The sequence below is a fragment of the Furipterus horrens genome, unplaced genomic scaffold (genome assembly GCF_987537825.1).
Source record: "Furipterus horrens unplaced genomic scaffold, mFurHor1.1.pri manual_scaffold_3, whole genome shotgun sequence".
Taxonomy (NCBI): Eukaryota; Metazoa; Chordata; class Mammalia; order Chiroptera; family Furipteridae; genus Furipterus; species Furipterus horrens.
Genome location: NW_028327173.1, coordinates 24,148,772 through 24,173,198, shown reverse-complemented (window position 1 = coordinate 24,173,198; position 24,427 = coordinate 24,148,772). Strand labels below are relative to the sequence as shown.

The following is a 24,427-nucleotide window of genomic DNA, read 5'->3' as shown; positions in this document are numbered from 1 at the left end:
TAGTTTGCTGAACTGTATTTATTTGATAAAGCACCATTTTGAGAATAGACTACATGGTTACAGCTTTAATAGGGCTCCCTTCTCTGCATGTTTATGCCACTGTCCTTCTCCTCAAGGTCATGAGCTCTTGGAGAACAGGAATTAAGTTCATTGTTGTCTCCCCAGCACCCTGAGCATGGCCTGGCCCAGAAGAAGGGTTAGTAAATGTTGAAACTGAAGAGTGGTTAAGTGCTCCAGTGCTCAGGCCACTGACTCCATTCCAAGGACTGTTCTGTTCACTGCTAGTCTGAGGCTTTGCTCAAAGTCTCTCTCTCTCTCTCTCTCTCTCTCTCTCTCTCTCTCTCTCTCTCTCTCTCTCTCTCTCTCTCTCTCTCTCTCATTGCAGAAGGCAGACCTGGCTGTGGCTCCCTTGACCATCACCCATGTCCGAGAGAAGGCCATTGATTTCTCCAAGCCCTTCATGACGCTCGGTGTCAGCATCCTTTATCGCAAGCCCAATGGCACCAACCCCAGTGTCTTCTCTTTCCTCAACCCCCTGTCCCCAGACATCTGGATGTATGTGCTCCTCGCCTATCTGGGTGTCAGCTGTGTCCTCTTTGTCATCGCCAGGTAAGAGCAATGCCATGGCTAGAGCTCTGGCCTGAGGTTGGAGGTTTAAGGAGCCAAGTCCCCACTCAGACCACAGTTATGCATGCTCTCCTCTCCTTCTTTGCAGCTCAGATCCCTTTATATGCCTTAGGGAACATTCCATGGCCCCCAAGCTTGAATCCCCTAGCCCTTACCCTGGTCTGCATATATGGCTCTGAGAAGTGGCACTTGTACCCCAGGCCCTATAAGCAGACTTGGGGAAGTTATGTTATTGCCCAGAGCTGCACCACCTGGTCCAGGTACCCAGTACTGCAGACCCAGGTGCATTGGTTGGCCCAGCAGATGCCTTGACACTTAAAAAAAGGACAACCCCACAAAGACTCACACACATGCACTCATGCAGAAATGTGGCACACATGCATACCTACCTGTCTGTAAGACATGCTAGTAATACCCTTGACCATTTGGCTGTTCTAATGAAAGATGCTAGCACATCCCTGTGGTGGGTGGTAGGAGGAGGTAACTAGGGACATGTTGAGCTCAGTGTTTATTGAGCACCTAGTATTTGCCAAGCACATTGCTCTGTCTTTTACAGCCATTATATTATTTAATTCTCATAGCCTCCCATGAAGAGGAGACCTCTGAGGCTCAGAAAGGCTCTATACTCACCAAGGGCATCCTAGCAATAAGTGACAAATTCAGCATTTGAACTTGAGTCAACCCACATTTCTGGCCACCTGGACATCTGTCCTCTGCCTCTGCCCCAGGTGGTTGGCTGCTGGGCCCAGCTGGGAAGGGGTGGGGGAGCTGGGCCCTCTGGCCCCTCCCTCCAGGCTCCAGCCCAGCCTCAGCCCTGGTTATTTCTTTTCTCTAAATCTTAACAAGGTACTAAGAGAGACTTCTCTGGAGAGGCAATTTGAGATCCAAGGACTTGGTGTTTCAGCCTTTTCTTCTCCTGGGTCTTCTTTGAAAACCTTTCCCCCACCCTACTCCTTTTCTCTCCCTCCTCCCACAAAGAGAGAGACCAAAGGGAAGGACGGCAGAAATGAAATTGTCCTGCCTCCGAAGCCCTTCACTGCCTGCCGGCCTGGGGCTGTCTGCCTGCTCAACCCAGCCAGCAGCCCGGCCTGCCACAGAGAGGCCTTCATTAGGCCTCTTGTCTCTAATAGTCTAACAAGCCTTTGAAAGCCAGGAGCCAGTCTCTGCAGCTCTCACCATAATTTTAGCAGCTCCAGTTGGCCTCTCAGCGCCCCACCCCCCTGGAAAACAGCTCGAGCTTTTTCAGCATCTGTTCTGCCCATGTGATGTGAGTCCCGTCCCCCTCCTGTTCCTGGCCTTTCAGCAGCTGCTGGCAGCCAAGCCTGCTTTCCACCATGTCCCTCTGTCCAGGAAGGTAGGAACCCCCTTTCTAAGGTTAGGCTGGGGAGACTTTTTGGAAGAGACAGGACTTCTGGAGCTGCTGGAATGACAAGGGACACGTGAGGACAGAGGAGAAGAACAAGAGTCTTGGCCACAGAGGCACAAACAGCACCAGAGTACAATTGTCACATTGTGTACATAGTACTCATGTAACACAATTCACACCATCCTGTCAAATCTTTACTACACTCCTGTGCATTGGGAATAATTATCGCTACTTTACAGAAGTAGAAACTGAGGCTCAGAGAGGTTACATCATTGCCCAAAGTCACCAAGCTTTTTTTTTTTTTTTTTGGCAGAGCTAGGCTTCAAATCATGACCTGTCCAAGCTTGAATGAGCTGTGGGGGGCATGTCTGACCCCTCCAGCCAGGAAGAATGAGAAAGTGAAGCGAGCTGCGTGGTGGGCAGCAGGGAGTGATAGGGACCGAAGCAAACTGGAGGCACACACCCGGGGAAGCCACAACTCAGCTCCAACAGCTGCCGAGTTTGTGACCTTTAGAGTGATTCAGGCTTTTATGTGACACCTCTTGGCTTTTATATGTAGTGACAAATTCAATTTTTTTGCAACACTGTCAGGGTCAAGTGCAGCACATCTGTATGGGCATATGGCCCTCCGTCACCTTCTCCATGTGTCCTGTGTCCTTTGGACCACCCCATGCTGGCTGCTAGAGAGCTAGACACAGCTGCACAAGCGATGGGGTCTGTGAAGGCGGCAGGTTCCCAGATCCACCCCACGGCAGCTCTGGCTTGGCACAGAGCTTGTCCATCTTGCAAACTGTCCTGGCCTGGCTCATGCCTGCCCAGCACTAGGGGTTCAGCATTGAGTGAGGCCTTTTACTGCCACCAGAATATTCTGCATCATGCCACGCCGGCCAGGCCAGCCTCGTAGGGACTTCCTCCAGCGTCTCTCTATCTCTCCAGAGCACTCTAGCTTTCTCCATCCTTCATTGCCTCGCCTGGAAGTCTGGCCATACACAAAGACCCTTCCAGTGACTGGGACTTCTCTTCCTTAGAAGGCAGTGGGGGGCTTAAAGTAACAATTTTTCCCTGTCATACATGCATTTGTATAGTCAGAGAAAAAAACCTGAAAAATTATATAGCACATTGCTCTATCCAGGGGGTGGGATCCTGGAGTACTTTCACTTTCTCATTGTATTCATCTGTGCTGTTTGACTATTTTATGAAGAGTGTATTTCCCTTTTCTTCAGTTAAGTTTTTAAGTAATATGCAAGTGATTTGAAACTGTAATAATGAAAATAGAAATAACTAATAGTGAATAAATAATACAAATAACTCAAAAAGTCCATTCTCATTATATAGCACATTCATATCATGCATATAAAGCAAAAGGTTTCCCTAAAATTCCTTCTGCCATTCTAACTCCCCTCCCCAGAGGAAAACACTGATATTTTTTAGAATTGGATTCTTCCAGATGCTTTATAGGTACATAAAGAGGTAGAGAGCTATGTCTTCTGGAATCTATTTACATAAATGTGATCCTATTGTTCTTATTTTTATCACCTTTTTTTAACCAAACATCATGTGTTGAAGATCTCCTCCTGTCGGTACATCCAGAAGTATCATTCTCGTCTGTCAGCCATATGATATTTCAAAGTTCGGCTGGGGCCTCGTTGATTTCATCGTTCCTGTGTTGAAGGACATTTCCGTCGCTTCCAGTTTTTCGCTATTACAAACAATGCTTTGATAAACACCTCCATGCACTTCTCTTTGCACTCAAATATTCATGTTTTTTCTAAGATGGATAATGAGTCACAGAATTGCTAGGTTGAAGGGTATGTGCTCTTTTAATTTTAAGAGATACTGCTGAATTACTTTTATAACCAGCAAAAGCCACTAACAATAAAGAACAGAACAAACTGGTCCTGATTTCCCACCCCTGCCTCCCCAGCCAAACAATGAGGAAATTGATGCTAAAGTGGTCGGCACATCAATGTTTGCTAAACCACCAGCTGGTGAGACATAAACTCCCCTCCCCTCCCGTCTCCCTGCAGCTCAGCTCACTGCTCCCTCTTCTCTCTGCAGGTTCAGCCCTTACGAGTGGTACGATGCTCACCCCTGCAACCCTGGCTCTGAGGTGGTGGAAAACAACTTCACTCTGCTAAATAGCTTCTGGTTCGGAATGGGGTCCCTGATGCAGCAAGGTATCTGCCCTCTCCCTGGGTTGGGGGGCCTCCTTTCCCCAGGGAACTTCTTCTCCCTGGTTGGGTTGGGGAGGGAGCTCAGCCTTTATGGAGGCAGCAGAGTCAGCCCACCCTCCAGGACAGCCTCAGACTTGCTGAACCATCACAAGGGTGGAGATACCCGGATACCAAGGTGTGTGCCCTTGTCCCAGGTCCCAACCCTTCACCATTACCATTTCTGGGCCAGCTCAGTTTCTAAGGCTAAAGCAGAGAAGCCTCCCCTACCCATGCTATGCAGGGCTCATCCCCAGTCCCTCCTGCTCCAGCTGAGGAGGACACAGAGCCTCCTTCTTGCTGGAGCCGACCCCCCACCTTGATGGCCTCACCACCGTAGAATCTGGCTGAACAAAGTTGGGCTGAGGATGTGGGGGGTGGACTGGAGGCCGGGACGCTGGGTGAGAGGTCACTGCCGGAATGAGATGATGAGACCTGAACTGGGGTAGTGGCCATGGGGGTAAAGGACGGGATGGACTACGAGAATTTCAGGATGTCACAGGGACAGACTCGGTGACTGTATGGCTGTGGGGAGCCTGGGAGTAGGAAGGGTCGTGTCTGAAGTGGGAACTTAGCCTGGGTGCATATGAGGTGGGATACACAGACAGACACCATGTTCTTCCATCCTCTTGAGGGAGAGCCAGTGTATTGAACCTGACCCTGGGCTGGTGGCCCACCCTTTGGAAATATGTGCAACTGCTCAGATATCTCAGGGAGCAGAGCATCTGCTCTGGCTTCGAGGAGTGTGGTGAGGAGACACCATGGGCTGGGGGTGAGCACAGGAAACAGGGCCCCTGGCCAGGAAACACCTCCAGGGAAAACATGTGCCCATTGCTTCCGCCCGTCAGTCCAGAGCCTCCTATCTCGGGAAATGGGGAAACCAAAATCTCTGCCTGTGTTAGGTCCTCAGTAAGGGACAGTGGGTGACCAGGGCACATGGGAAGGGAGAGAATACGAAGAAAATGTCCTTGTCCCTCACTCATCTGTGTGTATCCTCAAGGCCCAGCACAAATTCTGGTCCTGAGTAGACATCTACCAGCAAATGCTGAATGCATGGATGGATGAGAGGATGAACAATATGATCCTGAGTGCCAAGCCCTGTGCTGGGCACTTGAATAAAGAAGGATAAGATCAATCTGCCCCCACCTGATGATTTCCCATCCATGGCAGAGCCCAGGGTAGGGACTTGGGCCTGGGTGGGCGCCCAACAGAGCCTGGCAAAACTCACCAAGCAAACAACTAAAATTAGTCATTCTCCCTTTGGGGGTGTGGGGGGGGGGCTCTAGCCCTGGCTTGGAGCAGTCTGGGGGAGAGCCAGGCAGGTGAGGCTGGGGGTGGCTGGCTGGGTGAAGAAGCTGAGTAGCCTTGGTGTGAAGTGCCAGGCAGCCCTTAAGGGAAGGGCCTCACTCTGTCCCCTATTAATTGAGTGTCCCGAAGCCTCACCTTGTTTCTTTGTCCCTCATCTTTGTTCAGTGACAGTTGGGAAAGACCTGGAAGCCCCTCAAGGCAGTAATAGCTTCTCTTCTTCAATCTCCTGCTGCTATTCAAAGCCCTGGCCCCTCGTGTATTCCCCGCGAGATTTTGATTAGGAGGGAGAAAAATAGTTGTGTATTTGAAAACCTCTCCCTTGAGTGATTTCTTTGAGGACAAAAAAATCATCCATATCAAAGAAGATGCTTTTCAGATTGCAGGTCCAAATATTCTGGAAAGTTCAGGAGTCACTTGCTATTTAAATCTCTTGAAAGCCACCTAGTTAATTACTTCAGTTAGAAGGTTTCGCCTAAATGGTGCTCCACACCCAAGGTCGGGAGGAAGAGTGATCTGTTTCATCAAAGAGCTTCAAAAAATGTTGGTTTTCTCCTCCTGCAAAGCACCGCATAGCAATCTTGTATTTGTATACCAATTGAATTTGCAACACAATTTCTCCTCAAATTATACCGTCGTAGGGTAGCGCTATTTGCATGAGGCTGGGAGAAGGAAGGACAATTCCTTGTGCTTTGCAGAGTCCTGGAGAGGGAAGTGTCTGGCACAAGACCATACAAAGAGTTAGGGTCAGGATTCACTCAAGAACCCAGGGGTTCTGACTTCCAAGTGTTCAGAACCTGGGACCATACAGGGGTCCATGGAAAGGCATCGGAGGGTCTGACAAGGCTGGGAAATTCTATGCACATGCCTATTGTTCTAGAAGAGCAGCAGTTCTTAAATCTAACCTGCATCAGAATCACCTGGAGGGCTTATCAAACCCAGGTTGTGGGGCCCCACCCCTGAAGTTACTGATTTCATAAGTCCTAGGATGGGGCCCAAGAATGAGCATCTCTACCAAGTTCCCAGGTGATGCAGATGCTACTGGCCCAGAGCCCACACTTTGAGAACCACGGGTCAAAGGTAAGGGCCTCGGCTTTCGTTAGATTGTCAGTGGAATCCATGACCCAAAGTACTTCAGCAGCCCTGGTCTGGACACTGTCAGAGACCACCTGCCTCTTCCCTTCTCCCAGGGTCTGAACTGATGCCCAAAGCCCTGTCCACACGCATCATCGGTGGCATCTGGTGGTTTTTCACGCTCATCATCATCTCCTCCTACACGGCCAACCTGGCCGCCTTTCTGACCGTGGAGCGCATGGAATCGCCCATCGACTCTGCTGACGACCTTGCCAAGCAAACCAAAATCGAGTACGGGGCTGTCAAGGACGGGGCCACCATGACCTTCTTCAAGGTAAGGCCCTCTCCCTCCCACCGCAGCACCACAGCTGACCCTTTACTGTCTTTCCCTCACCACATGGAGCCAAGGGGCCAGAAATCCTCAAGGCTTAGCCCCTTCACATTGGGGACCAGTTAAATTTTGGGAGTTGTGGCGATGTGGTCACCTGGGTTGACCCCAGTACAGATCCTAGGAGTTTCTACACCTGGGGCAAGGAGTGTGAGTGTGCTGTATTTCCTTAAAGCATCAGAGGACAGGTGGGGAGATGAGGCTGGAGAAGGGGGAAGGAGAAGTGAGACCCGATGCACAAACAGACCCCGGGGCCAGTGGGCTCCCTGCCCTTGGCTTTGGGTTTCAGCAGCATCCATCTCCACGAGGCTGGCCTGGGCTTGGGGGTCAGCTCTTCACCACTTAGAGGGCAGCAGGCAGTGCGTCCTCCAAGGAAGAGAGGAGGCTTAAAACTCGAACAAGTGTTTACAAGCATTCCTTAGCAGGTTACACTCTTGGAATAACCGTGTACAGATAGTGTCACGTGCTCGGGTTACTGCTCTTACAGGGATCTGGCCATGACTTTGCTGCTCCTCCTGCTTTGTAAGGTGTCAGCTCTGTTCCCCAGTGTTTTTACACCTTCTCCTAGAGTAGCTGAGAGTTTAGGAGACTAGCTGACCCTGACAACTGATAGCTGTAAATGTTCTTCTGGAAACTGAAGTAGTAATAACAATAGCTACCACCACCAAGAGCTCACAGTGAGCCAGGCACTGTACTAAATACTTGCCTCATTTAATCTTCATGATAAATCCTGTGAGTAGGTACTATGACTATTCCCACTTTACACATGTGGAAACTGAGGCTCAGAGTAGTTAAGGAGCTCTTCCAAGGACTCACAGCTGAAGAAGCCCAATGCTGACTCAGGTCTGCCTTCCTCCAAGGCCCACAGTCTGCCATGGTTCTCAGATGTGAGTGTGCATCCAAATCCCCTGGGAGGCTGGGGCAGACCCAGACCACTGGGCCTCCTTCTCAGAGTTTCTAGTTCAGTGGGCCTACAGCGGGGCCAAGAATGTGTATTCCTAACACGTCCCCAGGTGATTCTGACGCTACCAGTCCAGGCCCACACTCTGAGAACCACTGTCTCAACCATTTCTCAGAAGTGGTCAGGATCTGGGGAGTCTGTGGCTATAGGTCCATTTGTTCATTTATTTATTTATTAGTCAATTGCTCTTGATCAGTCTGAAAGCCTGGGGTATGTCCCTCTCCTCTGGGTCCTGGCCCCCCAGCCCCAGCCCTTGCCTCCTTCCAGGCTAAGCCCCTGAGTGGATAAATTGAACCTCCAATGGGGCCTGAGTGAGGAGAGCAGAAAAGGGTTGGGTGGGCTGCCTCCCAGGCACTGGAGCCGCACGGAGACGCTCTCCCACCCCTACCTCCCCCATGTCTCCCCCTGAGGATGGAAGCACCTGCTTGGTAAAGAGAAAAGAGGGAAGAAAAGGGTGCCCCTCTTGGATGTTGCTACTGCTGCTGAGAGGCAGCAAACATGGCCTTCCTAGGAGGTCACTGTCATGTGTTTAGAGGAAGGAAAGGGAAAAGTATGGTTGCAGGAGGCATGCTGGGAGATTTCTGGGCCCGTGTGTGTGTGTGTTCATGAGCGTGAGCAGCATGTGAGTGTGTGTTACATGACTGTGTGCATACAGCAGTATATAATGCATGTCAATGTGCACTCAAGTATGTGTGTGTGCACATTCATGCCCATGCAAAGAGTCTACCTGTGTGGCAGCATGTGTATGTGCATGTGAATACAAGTGTCTGCACATATGTATGTACTGATGAGCACATGTGAGTATGCATCTCTGTGATCCGGGTGTGTGGATATGTGCCTATGAGTGTCTATGTGATATATGTGTGAAGAGTATATGCATGTCTATCTGTTTAAATGTCCCCATGGCTGTGCCTAAATTAGTGTGAGTGTGGGGGTGGGCCCGTGTGTGCATAACAGCTTGTGTGTTTGTGTAATGGCCCATGTATGTGTGTGATGGCTTGTGTGTGTGTAATGGCCCTTCACACATGTGTGTGTCTGCATGTGTGTATAATGGCCCGTGTGTGCCTGCCTGTTCGTGCCTATCCTCAGGCTGTGGCCCAGCCCTTTGACTATGCCAGAGCATCTCTCATGCATTACTCATGAGTGCGTCTCTAAGCAGGGCTCCCGATCAAAGGAAGGCAGCATAAATAAGGTCGGTGCAGGCTCATTGCCACTGATTGGACGTCCTCGCCTCCCTCCATGCTCAGACGCTCAGATTGGCTTCCCAGAGCCTAGTCCCAGCTCCCCACTGAGCCCCTGTCCTCAGCATCAAGCAGCACCTCCTCCAGCCCGCTCTGCCCTCACCCACCTTCTCTGCCACTGGCGCAGTGAGGGGGGCCGGGAAGGAACTCAGAGGCTGGGGCTCAAGGGCCCATGCTCACAAGGGTCTTTGGCCAGAAACAGCAATTCCATGTTCTCCTGCAGAACCAACTCCACTTCCTTACTCTCCTGATCACCAATTAGTTCCTCCTGAAGGAATTCCAATTCCAGTGAAGCTCTCCTTGCCCAGGCCCCCTTTCACTGGCAGCAGCAGTGGACCTGCTGCAGAGGCTGGGAGCACCTGGATGTGGACACATTAACTCTGCCCCAGACGAGGAGCTGGAAGCACACAGCACCCTCCCAGAAGATCCCTGGACAAACCTACCTCCTCCCCCGCTCCCTGCCCTCTATAGTCATACTTCCCCGACTCCCAGCCAGGTCCTAGCCTCATTTTCACTTTCAAGTTAGAGCTGGAAGGAAAACTGTCTTTAACCTAGAAAAAAGGAGGCCCAGAGGGGCTGGGTGATTTGCCCGCAATCACACAGCAGATCAGTGGTGGAGCCAAGGTGTGAGGCCAGAGAGTCTGCACACAAAGTGCCCTCTCCCCCATCCACTCTGGGGTCTTCTTCTGGAGACGGTGTCCCCTCCCCTGCCTGTGAGTATATATGGCGAGACTGGCTCCAGGAACACCTACCCGTAGGATGTCTAGGAGACATTGGCAACGTCAATAATAATGGTAACATTCACCGAGCACTTACTAGGAGCCAGGCAAGGGTCCAAGCACTTTACCTGTACAGTTAGTTCCCTCTTATCTGTGGGGCACACATTGCAAGACCCCCCCTGGATGTCTGAAGCCATAGATGGTACCGAACCCTTATATATACTATGTTTTTTCCTAGACATACATACAACTTACAGCTTCTCTGGCATATCCGAATTGCCAGCATCACTACACTTAAGCTTTGGGGCCACTATTAAGTAAAATAAGAATGACTTGAATTTAAGCACTGCAACACTGTGGCAGTCAATCTGATCAGCTGAGATGGCTACTAAGTGACTAACGATGGGGAGTATATGTAGTGTGAATACACTGGACAAAGCGATGATTCATGTTCTGCACAGTATGGAGCAGGACAGCCTGAGATTTCATCACACTACTCGTGACAATGTACCATTGAAAACGTATGAATTGTTTATTTCTGGAATTTTCCATTTAATATATTTGGACCCTAGTTGACTGGGGGTAACTGAACCCATGGGAAGTAAAACTGGGGATCAGGGGGGACTACAATATTCACTCATATCATTCTCTTAACAACGGTAGAAGATAGACTATTATTATATCATCTCTTTTTTTACACACAATGAAAGTAGGCTCAGAAAGTAACCTGACGTAACATTAACTTGCTATTCCACCAGCAAGCTAGTGAAATGCAGAGCTAGGATTTGAACCCAAGCCATCTGGCTCTAGTGCCTATGTTCTTTGTCACTGTATCCATATCACCTCTCTAAGGAGCCAGCCAGTCCAGGAGTGAAGCCACAGTCAGTTGAGCCAGATCCCTAGCCTAGAACAGTGCTGGTACATTGTAGTTGCTCAAATAATAAACAAGACATCTATCTGATAACCAGGTATGCGTGTGTGTGTGTGTGTGCATGCACACGCGCCATTGTTGAATTAAAAAGCATGGAACTACAAGATGACAGGAGCCAAGTGGAGCAAATGTCAGAGACCGTGTTGAGGACAGGAACCAGGCAGGTGGCACCCCTGAATGTCCCAGAAGCCAGGGCAGATGAACTTTAATTCTGTGGTTAGCCTGTGCTTCTGGTTAAAAATGGCTGCAAACCATTTTTAAAAGCCCCTGGGCTGATCTTGACCCCTGTGACTCAGTTGACTGGGCGTTGTCTCACAAAGTGAAGGGTCGCCAGTTCAATTTCTGGTCAAGGCATATACCTGGGTTGCAAGTTCAGGTTCAGTGCCCAGTCAGGGAGCGTTCAAGAGGCAACTGATTGATGTTTCTCGATGTTTCTCTTCCTTTCCTTCTCCCTCCCTTCCCCTCTCTCTAAAAATAAATAAAATCTTTAAAAAATAGCCCCCAGGCTGAGAGTAGAAGCCAGAGGAGAGAACCCGTTCCTGTCCAAAGACAGCAGCAGGAAGTGGGATGTTGGGCTTTCTCTCCCGGGGGAGCTCCCCATCGCTCGCCACTCCCCCACCCTACAGCCCAGGAGACCTATGGCTAGAGGCAGCCCCATCATTCCAAAGGAAACTTCATTTGAAGAGTTGTCAGGGAGCAGCAGACATCACAAACAGTGTCTCCTATGTTGTCCTCCCTCCGTCTTGGCAGATAAAAATTAATTAGGAGATGAAAAAGGAGGCCTTTGAAAGCACTGTTTGGCTGTAAAAATATGTAGGCAAAATGTAAAGGAGAATGTTGGGAAAGCGGGTTCTTTGTGGGGAGGGCCGGGCAGCTTTGAAGGCAGAGGATGTCAGAAGACAGCTTCTCCCAGGATTTAACCCTCTTTGGTGCTGAGTGTGGGGGAGGCACAGCACAGGTGGGTGGGACTGTGTATAAGGGACAGCCACTTAGGAAAGACACAGGAGTTGGGGGCCGAGAGTTGGAGGCTCTCCGTGTCCCTGGCATTGCCAAGCCCTCCCCCTTGCACAGCCTTGCCCTGTCCTAGCACCCGCGCCTGGAAGGCACTTGGAGAGGCCATTCAGTCCACCATCACCTCCCTCCAGGTGCTCAGCACTCTCCCCTTATCTAGCGGGCTTGAGTGCACTGCCCCATCTCAGCGTCCTGTTTCTCCTGACCTGTCTGCTGGCCTCTCCAATTGTGCCTTAGCCCTGCCTTGAAACAGTAGTGGGGTTGGGAGACCAAAACACAGTGACAAGACAGTTTGGTGGGGTGCACCTGGTACAGCCAAGTCACATCAGTGTTAAAAGTCAGACAGACCAAGACTGAGGACCCAGCTATCTCTGCTGGGTGACCTTGGGCAGGTCACATCACTTCTCTGAGCCTGAAGTTGCTCATCTGAATGACACAGATACTGATTCCCACCATGCAGCAGTTAGTAAGAGGATACAATGAGCTGCTTATATACAGTGGTTAACTCAGTGCCAGGCACACAGGAACACTGAAGTCCAAGACTCGCCTCTTGATGTCACTCCATTTGACTGGTGCAAAAGGCTGGGAAGCAGGCTGGACCCTTTTCTCCTATTGCCCCATAGTCCCAAAAAGGAGTACATTGGAAAGAGACCAACCAGTGGACACGTGGAGGCTCTCCATTCTTCCAGGTCCTTCAGAAATGGATCTTTGTTGAGGTCACTGGTGCCTCTGCCATAGGATGGCCATCTGCCTCTGCACAGAGCTAAGTACGCAGAGGTCCTCAGAACAGAAGAAACCCAGAGCAAGCAGAGGAGCAGTGACAGGTGCAGGGGGAGGGCCAGTGATGCTGGGAAGTTATTGAAAACCACTCAGTTACTGAGCAGCTCTCTGTGCCTTAGTCTTCTTATCTATGAAATGGGTATAATAATAGTACCCACCTCCTAAAGTTATTGAGATGACTAAATGGGATAATTCACATAAACCACTTAGAACCACACCCACACATGTGTCATAAATGCTGTTTTTATTGTTGATTGTTGAAACCAGTGATACACAGACCTCTTCAGCCCACAGGTACAATTTTTTTAAAGATTTTATTTATTTATTTATAGAGAGAGGGGAAGGGAGGGAGAAAGAGAGGGAGAGAAACATCAATGTGTGGTTGCCTCACATGCGCCCCTAATCGGGGACCCGGCCTCCAACCCAGGCATGTGCCCTGACTGGGAATCGAGCGAGCGACTCTTTAGGTCACAGGCTGGTGCTCAATCCACTGAGCCACACCAACCAGGGCCACAAATATAATTTTGAGGGCCATACATTGCTTATATATATTTTTAATTAGTTGCCAACACTTTAAAATTGGAAGATTTTTGCATTTAAAAAATTCACATTTCTAGCTTTTTGAAAATGTGAAAGACAGAGCATCACAGAGCCAGCTCCTCCACAAAGCAACAATTGTCGGGAGCTAAGACACATAGCTCCCTCCCATTTATCAAGATTCCACTCAGCACTCTTTACTATGACAGTATCCTGGCTGACTCTTGTCCGCATGCACTGAGGATTGTGTTCTTATAATCTACAGCAACTCTGTACTGTGGAAATTATGATCCCCAATTTCTAGATGGGGAAACTGAGCCTTAAAGAGAATTAAAGAGCCTCGAAGAGAAATAATGATGCCAGGCACTGAGCACTTCACAGGCCAACCTCTGAGTGAAGCTAACCCCCATTTTACAGAAGTGGAAAGTGAGGCTCAGAGATGTGATGTCACTTGCCTGTGGTTACAGAAAGAACTGGCATTGAAAAAGAGTTCCTGTGGTGGAGCTGACCCCTCCCACCACCGCCTCCACCCCACCCTGTAGCCCTCACGTCCTGACTCCCACTGGAGGGAGCAGCCTGAAGCCCCATACAGGCATGTGCAGACAGGAGGGGCTGCTGCTGGGCTGGAGGGTCAGCCTGTCTGTCCTGGCCAGGCAGGCAGAAGCAGCGGACTTAGGAAAGCCTCCTGGTCCCCATGGAAAGAAGCCTAGAGACATGATTAACTGCTCGAGTATGGGGATCTGATAAAGCCAAAGACTCCACGCCCAGGGATAAGAAAGCCAATTACTTTGGGAAAGGTCTCCTCTTCAACATGGAAAATACCCCCGGTCTCGCATGGAATCACATTGCCGCTATCTTCCTACACACCCGCCCAAGGATTCAGCTCCCTTCGGAATTGATATATATTTATATATATATACCTACATACATTTTCTTGTACAGAAATGTTAAATTCTCAAGATTAAGTATCTTCAGTTGGGGAAAATCAATTTACTTCTTTGAGGAGGCTGGAATTGAAAGTCGTGAGTCTGAAACTTACTTTCTTGCCAATTTTACTGATAAAAAAAGTCTCCTCATCCTGGCACATCTCCCTTTATTGGCTGCTCCAAATGATTCCATTAATTGATTTGGGTGACTGGCCCTGAGGCAATGCTTATTAAGGTTCCCAGTGAAACTGGGACAGGCAGGATGACTCAGGAGCCATAGGTATGTGTGACTCTGTTCCCTAGGGTGGTGACTGTAGCTCAGGCCAGTGATGGGAACTTGCGCCTCCGGTAGTCAGGCCCAGGGAGGTGGGAGAGAGGCCTGAGATTCTGGGAGGGACCCCAGATGTATCCCTCCATGTCTCATACATGCCAGAGGGAAGCTTCTCAGGGATGCGCCTGGAATCACAGAATCACAGAAGGACAGAACTTAAAGGGGACAGAGGCCATGAGCAGATGTGTTTGAGAAGCGGCAGGGGGCAAGACATGGGACAAGCACAGTGGGTGGCCATTCTAGGCAAGTAGATTTCAGACCTACAAGTAATCGAAGTAGTGAATTTGTGGACCCTGGAGCTGGCAGAGAAGAACCTCTTGAAACCAGCGTCACAGCCAGCTTCCTGTCCCTTTACCACTGGAGGCTTTCATGAGTCTCTCCTCAAAGTCTGTCAGCCTCAACACTCCCTCCAGCCCCACTGGCAATTTCTGTCCCTTTTTTATGGTGTAGTGTCACAGGAAAGAGTATATGTTTTGATGTCAGGCCAGCCTGTGGATAGGAGGAATGGAGTGTTGGTGGGGAGGAGGCAGGGAGGAGTTTGAAGAATGAGGACAAGCTCTTACTCTGAGGCAGAAGGAATGAGGCAGAGTTCCCTGAGTGTGTCATTGTCAAGTTACTTTTGCCAGGCTCGAGAATTGCCAATGGCTAACTATGTGCATGGGAGCGTGAGTAGGTAAGATGGATGAGGTGGAGAGGTGGATGGATGGTTGGAGATTGGACAGAGGGGTAAGAGGATGGATGGATGGACAGATGGTTGCTTAGATGGATGAATGGATGGATAAATAGGTAAAAGCCTAGGTGGGTGGTCAGATAGCTGAATAAATTAATGTATAGATAGTGTGTGAGCGAATGGGTAAGAGCATGAACATGATGAATGAGAGGACAGTGGGTGGATGGATGGATGGATGGATGGATGGATTGCATGCATGCACTGGAGGTGAAAAGGGAGCCCTGATGGCCTCATCAACCCCTGGTTCCCAGCTCTGGTAGAAGAAGGAGAATCTGGAAAGCAGGAAAGAGTGGGATGGAAAAAGAACTGAGGTGCCAGAGCCACTGATGGGAAGTTAGTATTTAGTTACCCCAACCAGAAGGGCAGAGTATCTGTGGAGCATGTGTACCTGGTAAGCAGGGATGATAAGACTTGGACAGGAGTAGTTAGAAATCGATTACAGTAGTCCCTCACTATATTGCGGTTCACTCATTGCGGCCTCACTGTATCGTGGGATTTTTAAAACTATGATATTTAATTATTTATTGTGGATTTTTTTTGCTATATCGCAGGATTTTGCAGTGCTGTATATGTATGTTGTTAAAGTTACGTAGGTTTAAGAGTGTAGAATAAATGTAAGGTTCCTACTTTGCGGGGGCGTCTGGAACATAATACCCGCAATAAGTGAGGGAATACTGTATCTGAGAAATAACTATATTGGGAACAGAAATAGCTTAGGTGAGTACGTAAGAGAGTGTATCAGTTATCTATGGCTGCATAACAAATTACCCAAAACTTAGTGCCTTAAAACATTTGTGATCTCCTAGTCTGTGGGTCAGGATTTGGTGCAACTCGCTCGGGTCCCTTTGATTGGGTCTCACTGGCTGCAGTCATCTTAGGGCTCCCATTACAAACTCCACGTGGCTCTTGAGGGGATGAAGTTCCTCCCTGGCTGTTGGCCTGAGAGCATCAGTTCTCTGCTGACCATTAGCTGGAGGCAGCCCTTCGTTCCTCGCCTTGTGGGCCTCTCTGTGGTTGACTCACAGCACGGCAGCTGCCAGCTTCCATCAGGGCGGCAGGCAAGAGTACAAGCAGGATGATAGTTCAGTCTCATGTGAACCTAATCTCCAGAGTGACATCCCATGGCTACCAGTGGGAGTTAAAAGCAAGCCTCAATGTCCAGCCCACATGCAGGGGTGGGGGACCACCCAAGGACATGAGTCCCAGCGATGGGGATCACTGGAGCCGTAGAGAAGCTTCCTGCCACAGAGAATCTGGGCAGGAAAAGTAGCAGCGTGAGAAAGGACCTGGAGGATAAACGCAGCTGCAGGGGACGGGGCGGTGGTGGAGATGTCTGAATATTAGAAATTATCTACAAAATAAGAAATGTCTGGTGAATCAGAAGAGCTGGATATTGGGAATGTTTTTAAGGATAGTAGCTGGAGGGGGAGGGGCGTTTGGGCTGCAGGAGGAGCTGAGGTGGAGGAATAGCTGGGAGGATGGACTTGCTGGAGAGAACAGAAGGTTTGGAGGCAAGAGTGGCAGAGGTAAGAGAGTAACTATGGAGGTGGAGTAGCTGGAGAGCAGAAAGAGCTGAAAATAGGACAGGCTGAGGCCTGAGAGGAGCTGGGAACAGCTCTGCGGGGACCCACTGAAGGTCCAGGCATCCAAGCCCTTCCAGGCCTTTGGCTTTGTGGGCAGATACATTTGCAGGTGGGTGTGGGGGAGGGGATGCTTGTCTGTGAATGTGCTCCCTGACCCAGTGCCCAAAGGAGCTGTCACTGGTACTTGAAAGAATCTGAGCTCAAATGGAATTCCAAGTGGGGTCCTGCCTGCAGCTTTGGGGGCCTCGCCTCCCCCGGTATGCCTGAGTCTGCAGGGGCCAGTTTCAGAGCTAGGAAGCACCTGGAGAGTAGAAGGTACACTTTCCTCCCAGCCTCTCCCCACCCCCACTATCCTCACTCCTGGCAGACACAGTGTCTTCCCCATCTCCTGTCCATCCCTCACCCCGTGCCAGCCAGTTTGCATATACCCATGCCATCATGCACACCGGAGCTGGGCTGGGTGCCAGTCAGACAGGCTGACATCACAGATAGGCACAGCCAGACTTGGCAACTGCCAGTACAATTGGGCCTGTGGAGCCACCTGCTCCTCTGGGATCAGCGGGAACAGGGCCCATCCCTACTGGGAGCAGGCAGCTGGCAGGCACTCGGTTCCTAAGAAATCTCACGATGGCTGTGGGCCCTGGTCTGCCTGGTCTCCTCGGCAAGAGGGGACATCCAGTGTTAACCCCTTCTCCCAGCCCCAGTGCCCTCTTCAAGTCTCCCTGGTCAGGCAGCAGGAGCATAGCAGCCCACCCACCAGGCTTGGTCTTAGGGATGCTGGTTCTATTCACGCAGCAGCATCTAGCCCAAGATGCTCTGGGGATGAAGGCATAGGGGGCCTGCAGACGCCTGCTGGACAGGCCCTCGCCTCTCCCCATTCTGCAGTTCTCACCCTGCTTCTCTGTCACCGTAATGAAGTGGAACAGGAACGCTCACCTCAGATAAAATCTTCCCGAGACATAGCACAGGACAGGGGCCCACTGAGGTTGAAGTGGGGGGCCCAGAACCCACCAAGCTTTCCCTCACTGACATCCGCCTCTCCCTCTCTACCCTCACAGTGGTTTCTGTGAGGCAGTGCAGTTCCATGTTTAAGAGCACAGACCCTGGAGCCAGAAGGTCTGGGTTTCAAGCCTGGCTTTGCCACTTGGTATCTGAGTGACCTGAGGCAAGTTACTTAGTCACGCCTCAGTCTCCCCATCTGTAAAATGGGGCTAAAATGTACCTGCCTCCTATGATTGCTGTAAAGAGTCAATGAATAACTGCAGCAAAGCACTTAGAACAGTGTCTGCACATATCATTTAATAAATAAATAGAGAAAATTCATTTTTTAAAGTCAGTGTGAGAACCACCTGTGCCATGGCAAAGAGCCAAGCGTTCCCAAGTAGGTGGGCCTGAGTCTGAATCTTGGCCTTGTCAAGGTGTTTTGGGTCCTACCCTCCCAGACCCTGTGTCCACATCTGAGCGATGGGTGGCACTCCCTGGCGCTGAGCACTGTAGACGGAGTCTGCTGCCCAGAACCCTGTTAGGCAGAGTGAGCAGCTCTTGGTCCCTGGTAACTGTGTGTGCATCACCCCTCCCCTCATGGCCCAGAAATCCAAGATCTCCACCTTTGAGAAGATGTGGGCCTTCATGAGCAGCAAGCCCTCGGCGCTGGTGAAGAACAATGAGGAGGGCATCCAGAGGACGCTGACGGCGGACTACGCGCTGCTCATGGAGTCCACCACCATCGAGTATGTCACCCAGAGGAACTGCAACCTCACCCAGATTGGGGGCCTCATCGACTCTAAGGGCTATGGCATCGGCACGCCCATGGGTGAGTAAGGGGCTCTAGGCAGGGGCATCAGGGGTAGAGCTGGACCAGGCCCCACATCCACTCCCACACACAGTCTCCTGTTCCCACTCCTGGCTCGTCCCACTGAGCGTAGAAAGGTGGCATTTCCTCCGCCCAGAGATGAAGGGGTGGAACCATGTACCTTGCGAGGTCAGCCCTGGCCTAAGCAGGGAACTGGGGAAAACCTAGAAGTGGGAGCAGTTCAGAGGTCACACCTGCTCTCCTTGGCCTGACCCCTGTTGAGACCCCCAGATACAGTGTGTCATCCAGGGGCCTGTGAAAACAGGGATTCACAGGCAAGACTCCCTACCTCAGGGCAGGACCCTTCCTCCCACCCGGATGCCATATATAAAGAGAGGACTTCAGGTAATAGGGTCCCCCTTTTTTATGAGTTTGCCAAGTGGGCCAGTGACAGTGGCTAACGCCGACCAGGGTGTCACCAGAGGCACATTGGATGGACCAAATGCCGCTGACATCCGTCGCCTCTTCCCAACTCAGGCTCCCCGTACCGGGACAAGATCACCATTGCCATCCTGCAGCTGCAGGAGGAGGACAAGCTGCACATCATGAAGGAGAAGTGGTGGCGGGGCAGCGGGTGTCCCGAGGACGAAAACAAAGAGGCCAGCGCCCTGGGCATCCAGAAGATAGGGGGCATCTTCATCGTCCTGGCCGCCGGGCTGGTTCTGTCAGTGCTGGTGGCCGTGGGCGAGTTTGTGTACAAACTCCGCAAAACAGCAGAGCGAGAACAGGTGAGCCCCTCATGCTGGCGCCTGCGCGGGAGAGGGAGGGAGACAGCCGAACGGGTCTTGTGCTGGTGCCACATGTCATCTGTGCCAGGTCCACAGCAGTGTCTGACCTCACCCTCGTCATAGCCCACCCTGCCTCCCATCCCCCAGAAAGCCTGGCCAGTCCCACCTCACACCAGCTCTGAGCACAACCCCCAATCACAGTGGCTCCATGCTAGGCCAAGCCTCGTCCTCTCTAGCCAGGCCACACAACAGCCCCCAGTCTGGCCTTCCTGCCTCCACGCTTCCTCTCTGCCACCCGTTCTCCATCCACAGCCAGTGCCTTGTTTAAAACTTGATTCAAACGATGCCATTCGCCTGCATAAAACCCTCCAGGGTAATTACTGAAGCTGGGTGATGGTTACATAGGGGTTCATTATACTGTTCTCTCTACTTCTGCATGTATTTGGAAATTTCCATAATTAAAAGTTTAAAAAAGAAAAGGGTGAAGAGGTCCAGCCCAAGTGTTCAGATGGGAGAACCTGTCTGATTCATCTGAGCATGGTTGGTCAGTGGTTCTGGGTCCTGGGAGCAAATTAGAATCACAGAGAGTTTTTTAAGTGCTAATACCCTGGCCTCACTCCCAGAGACTCTGTTTTAATTGGCCCATGGTAGAGCCTGGCATCTTAAGAAAGTGAGCAGGGTGATCTCAATGAGCACCTGAGCTGAGGGCTGCTGTGCTGGCGGAAGCGCCTCTCACCGCAAAGCTCAAAGTGATACAGGGCCAGTGCGAAAAGAGACTGTAGTTAAGTCGTGTGTACCAGGGACCGTTAAAAGCAGGCAGCTCTGACATCCATCAGAAATGAAATGGAGTCCTTTATAACCAGTAAGCCTGAGTCAGCAATGCACCCAACAGAAGTGGCCAAGGATATATGTTGTTTTATTTACAAAGATATTCATCGGAGTATGAATTATCGCATGGAAAACAAAATAGGAAAAAAACTAAATGTCCAAAAATCAGGAACAGCTAAAAAACTATGATACATTAAAAAATACAAAGAAACTCTGTAGGGATTTCCATTATAATTGGAATGAGCTCTAAATTCCACCAAAAAGGCTATAGGATCTGGTCTTCACCCATCTCTCTGATTTCCTCCTTCCCTTTCTCCCTGACCCTCTCTCTGCTCCATACATACTGGCCTCCCTTTTAGTCCTTAATGCGCCAAACATATTTCAGCCTTGGGGGCCCTTGCACATGCTGTTCCATCCACCTAAAATTATTCTCTCCCAGAGTGCTGTATTTTTGGCATCTTCTGGTCATTCAGTTTCAGCTCAACTGTCACCTCTCAAGTGGCCTTCCCACCTGTTCCTACTTCCAGCCCCTCTCTAACCCATTTCACTGCTTTAGTCTTAATAATCGTTATCACTATCTGAAATTATTTGTCTGCATGTTTATTATCTGTTTCTATTCCATCACTAGACCATAAGCTCCCTGAAGGCTGGGACCTTATCTGTCCTTTTCACTGCTGTATGCCTAACACCTAGAATAGTGCCTGGCACATAGTAGGGGCTCAACCAATATTTTCAGAATAAAGAAAAGGAGGTGAGGGATGACATTCTGGGTTTAGTGGGTGCACAAGGAGAAGCTTGGAGAGGTCACACAGCTGGTGAGAGGCAGAGCCCGAACCTGAAGCTCAGTCCCTCCCCTGCTGCACAAAGCCTTTGCACACTCTGCCTGGGTGCTGATGCTCTGGCCCCGCTGGGTACACTGGGGCATTGGTAGTCCCCGCTGCCTCCCAGACTAGCTGCAGGACAGCCTCTGCCATCAGATACCTGCAGGCAATGCTGCACTTTTGATGCCCCTCTCAGGTGCTCACAGGGACTTAGGCCAGAGGAAGCCACTGCCACCTGACTGCCCTGCTGGGACCTACCTCCCAGATGCCCACCCTGAGAAACACATGCTGGACTTTCCTGAGTGGAGACTCAGGAGCACGGTGACTCTCCCCTTCATTGCAAGCCCTCCCAGGAGAGGGGTCACCCACACATTCACCAAGTGTTTCTTAAACCCTGGCTCTGGGCCAGGACTAGTGCTGGGGGTTGGGCTCATGGGGAGCAAACTGGCTGGTTCCTGCTCTCACAATCTAGTGGAGAAAAGTTAGACGGGTCAATTCCTCAAACTTTCATGTAGATGCCACTCAGAGCTTTGGTTTGCTCATCTGCAAAATGGGGATAAGATGATACTACCTTCCCTACAACCTTAGTCTCCAAACAGGAATGTGCTTCTCTGTAGGCTCACCTTGCCATGGGCAGAGGGTGGGTGGGGTGAAGGGGTAAGAGAGACCTAGTGGCCTTAGCAGAGGCTCGAGAGCAAGAGCAGGAGTTGGCTGGAGTCGCAGGGCCAGGCCTCACCTATCTGCCCCTTTTCCTCTCACCCCCACTTCAGCGTTCCTTCTGCAGTACCATGGCCGATGAGATCCGTTTCTCCCTTACCTGCCAGCGTCGGGTCAAGCACAAGCCACAGCCTCCCATGATGGTCAAGACAGACGCCGTCATCAATATGCACACGTTCAATGATCGCCGACTTCCGGGCAAGGACAGCATGACCTGCAGCACATCACTGGCCCCTGTGTTCCCCTAAGCACTGGGAGGGTGGGGACTGCAGGCCTGGGGAGCAGGGCGGAAGAAAGCAAAGGCGACTGGAAGGAATGTCCCCTGTTCCCACACTGGGCTTGGGGACCAGAGCTGCTACCTGCCCATTGGGCCAGGAGCCCTCTGCCCTTATCTCCCAGGAAACCAGCAGGCCCCCAGGCCAGCTCCTTGGGCTTCACTCTCCTCCTGTTTCTCCTGTGGGTTTCTAAAGCTGCCAGCCAAGACAGCCAAGGCCAAAGGAAGCACATGCCTCTCTCAGGCCAAACTCACCTGCCCCTCAACTTTCCTCTACAGTCAGAAGTTTCTACCATGGCCCTGCAGAGGTCAAAGAAAATAGAAACCACCTTTTTATTGCCACTTCTTTCCCATGATCCCAGGGCTCCTGGGGCTTGACTAAGAGTCCAGAGACACAAACCCTGGGCATCTTAAGGATGCGATAGCCGGGCAGCCAGTGGGAGCTGAAGACGGAGGATGGCCATCCCATATGCCTGGGCAGAGGGAAGACTTCACCCCCCAGGGCTGCTCACATGGTTCAGAACTCCTGGATTTAACACCACCCGTGGCAGCCCCTATTTGGGCAAAGTTGGAGGCAGAAGGTCCATAGGGGAAAAGAGGAGCTTGGGGTCTGGAAGAGAGGAGAATGCACAGGGGCAGGAGTTTTAACAGACAATGTCCAATGCCTCCCCGCTTCTCTAGAAGAGTGGGGTTAGTAGGCACAAATTCTGCTCCACTTTCTGGCTAGAGGAAAGAAGACCCCCTGAATCTCCCAAAAAAGGATGCCCAGGGGCTCAGCCAATATCTGAAGCCCAGAGGAACGGTGGATTCCATGGAAATCCCACGGGCCCCTCAAGTCATCGGATCTTACTTTGCTGGTTACCAAGCTGTGTTTTAAACCCTGGTGGCATTAGGGAGCTTGGGATCTTTGCCATCTACTCATCAGCAACTCCCCATTCCTGGCCAGTTAGCCTTGAGACTCTTCAGTCATCTTGGAAGAAGAATAGCCTAGATTAAAGTGAAAGTTAAGTCATGCCTCCTCAAAAGAGGGGTGGGTCCAGGTCCTACTGCACAGGCTAACTTTGGGGTAGATGGGGAAAACTAGAGGCACCCTAAAGAATTCCAAGCCCTCTGGACTTGCCAAACCTAAAGATACTCCCCCAAAGTGAAGGTTTTTAGGGGCAGGATATCATGGCTGAAAGAGGCCCCAAGGGTGGGAAGAGAGAAGCTGCCTCCTGGAGAAATAACCAAAGAGCCTATACAGAGACACAAAGCCATCTTGGCCCCGGTCTCTTGTCCAGAGCAGCTGGGACTTTGTGGGACTTGGGGGTTCAACAGAGAAGTGGTAGCAGATGAGGTACCAGTGAGGAGTAGACCAGATGATCTGTGGATTCCAGCTAGCTGTGATGGGTGCTCTAGAGGTCTGTGACTTTAAGATTCTGGAAAAAGAATGAGACGTGGAAGGGTTAGGAGCAAAGTGTCCTTAAAGAGAATGTGATGGGGCCAGCAGGGCCTCCCACAGCCAAAGGCAGAGGGTAGTCTTTGAGTAGAGAAAGAGGACGGATAATTCTAGACAGCAACTCAGAAGCACCACCTTCTCCTGTTTCTGCTTGAGGAGCCTGGTTAGAGAAGAGCTACATTTAGGTCTCAAAGACCTTCTCAGCTGGGCTGAAGGGTAATCTCTAGCTCCCCCAGGGACTTCCAAAGCAGGAGAGCACAGTGGACTCATGTGATAAGTACTATCCCTCCTACAAATTGAGAGCTGTAGGACCAAACCAGCTGGTTTCCAGAATCAGAGCAGCTCCGCCAGGGTGTGTGCCCTGGAGGTGGGAGAGGAGGCCAGACATGCAGTGTAGCCGACACATGTAACGATAGGAAAAGCCATGCTGTCATGAGCTTCTGGGTGCAGTAATGTGTGTGTGCATAAGTGTGTATCTGTGTCTTGTATGTGTGAGTTTGGGGGGCTGGGGGAGAAGGACAGATTTGGACATATATGGAGTCCATGGCATGCAATAATAGGAGAATCCTTTGGGTTGTGCCATGTGCATGTGTACACATGTGGGCATGTGCGTGAATTAGGGATGAAGGAGACAACTCTGGACTAGCAGCAGAGCCCTGTACATGTAAAAACAAGAGAAGCCATGTTACAATGGGGTTCTGGTGAGTATATATATATATATATATATATATATATGTGTGTGTGTGTGTGTGTGTGTGTGTATACACAAGTGTGTGCATGTGAGCGCATGTATGTGCTTTTGTGCACCAAATGGCAGAGCGTAGAGGGCAGGATAAAACCTGCAGCATTGCCAAATATGTTTTAAAGGAGAAGCCATGTCATCAAGGGGTCCACATGTGAGCATATGTGCACAGGTGTGTGGGGGCTCATGTGTGCAGCAGAGAGCAGGAGAGAGGACGAAACCAGACAGACATGCAGTGAGGTCGAAACCAGACAGACATGCAGTGAGGTCAGTGCATGCCGTATGTGAGAAGCCATGTGGAACTGGA

The 24,427-nt window shown here is 50.7% G+C and overlaps 1 protein-coding gene across 1 annotated transcript in view; it reads left to right on the top strand.

Moving 5' to 3' along the window:
* GRIK3 (glutamate ionotropic receptor kainate type subunit 3) overlaps nt 1-24,081 on the top strand; it is a 211,154-nt gene extending 187,073 nt beyond the window's left edge. Inside the window, exons 11-16 of the mRNA XM_090271560.1 lie at nt 386-609; nt 4,052-4,170; nt 6,699-6,916; nt 18,311-18,533; nt 19,050-19,300; nt 21,720-24,081. Of these exons, the coding sequence (XP_090127686.1) occupies nt 386-609; nt 4,052-4,170; nt 6,699-6,916; nt 18,311-18,533; nt 19,050-19,300; nt 21,720-21,914 (1,230 nt within the window). The 3' untranslated portion in view covers nt 21,915-24,081. The remainder of the gene's footprint in view (nt 1-385; nt 610-4,051; nt 4,171-6,698; nt 6,917-18,310; nt 18,534-19,049; nt 19,301-21,719) is intronic.
* The last annotated feature ends 346 nt before the right edge of the window (nt 24,082-24,427 follow it).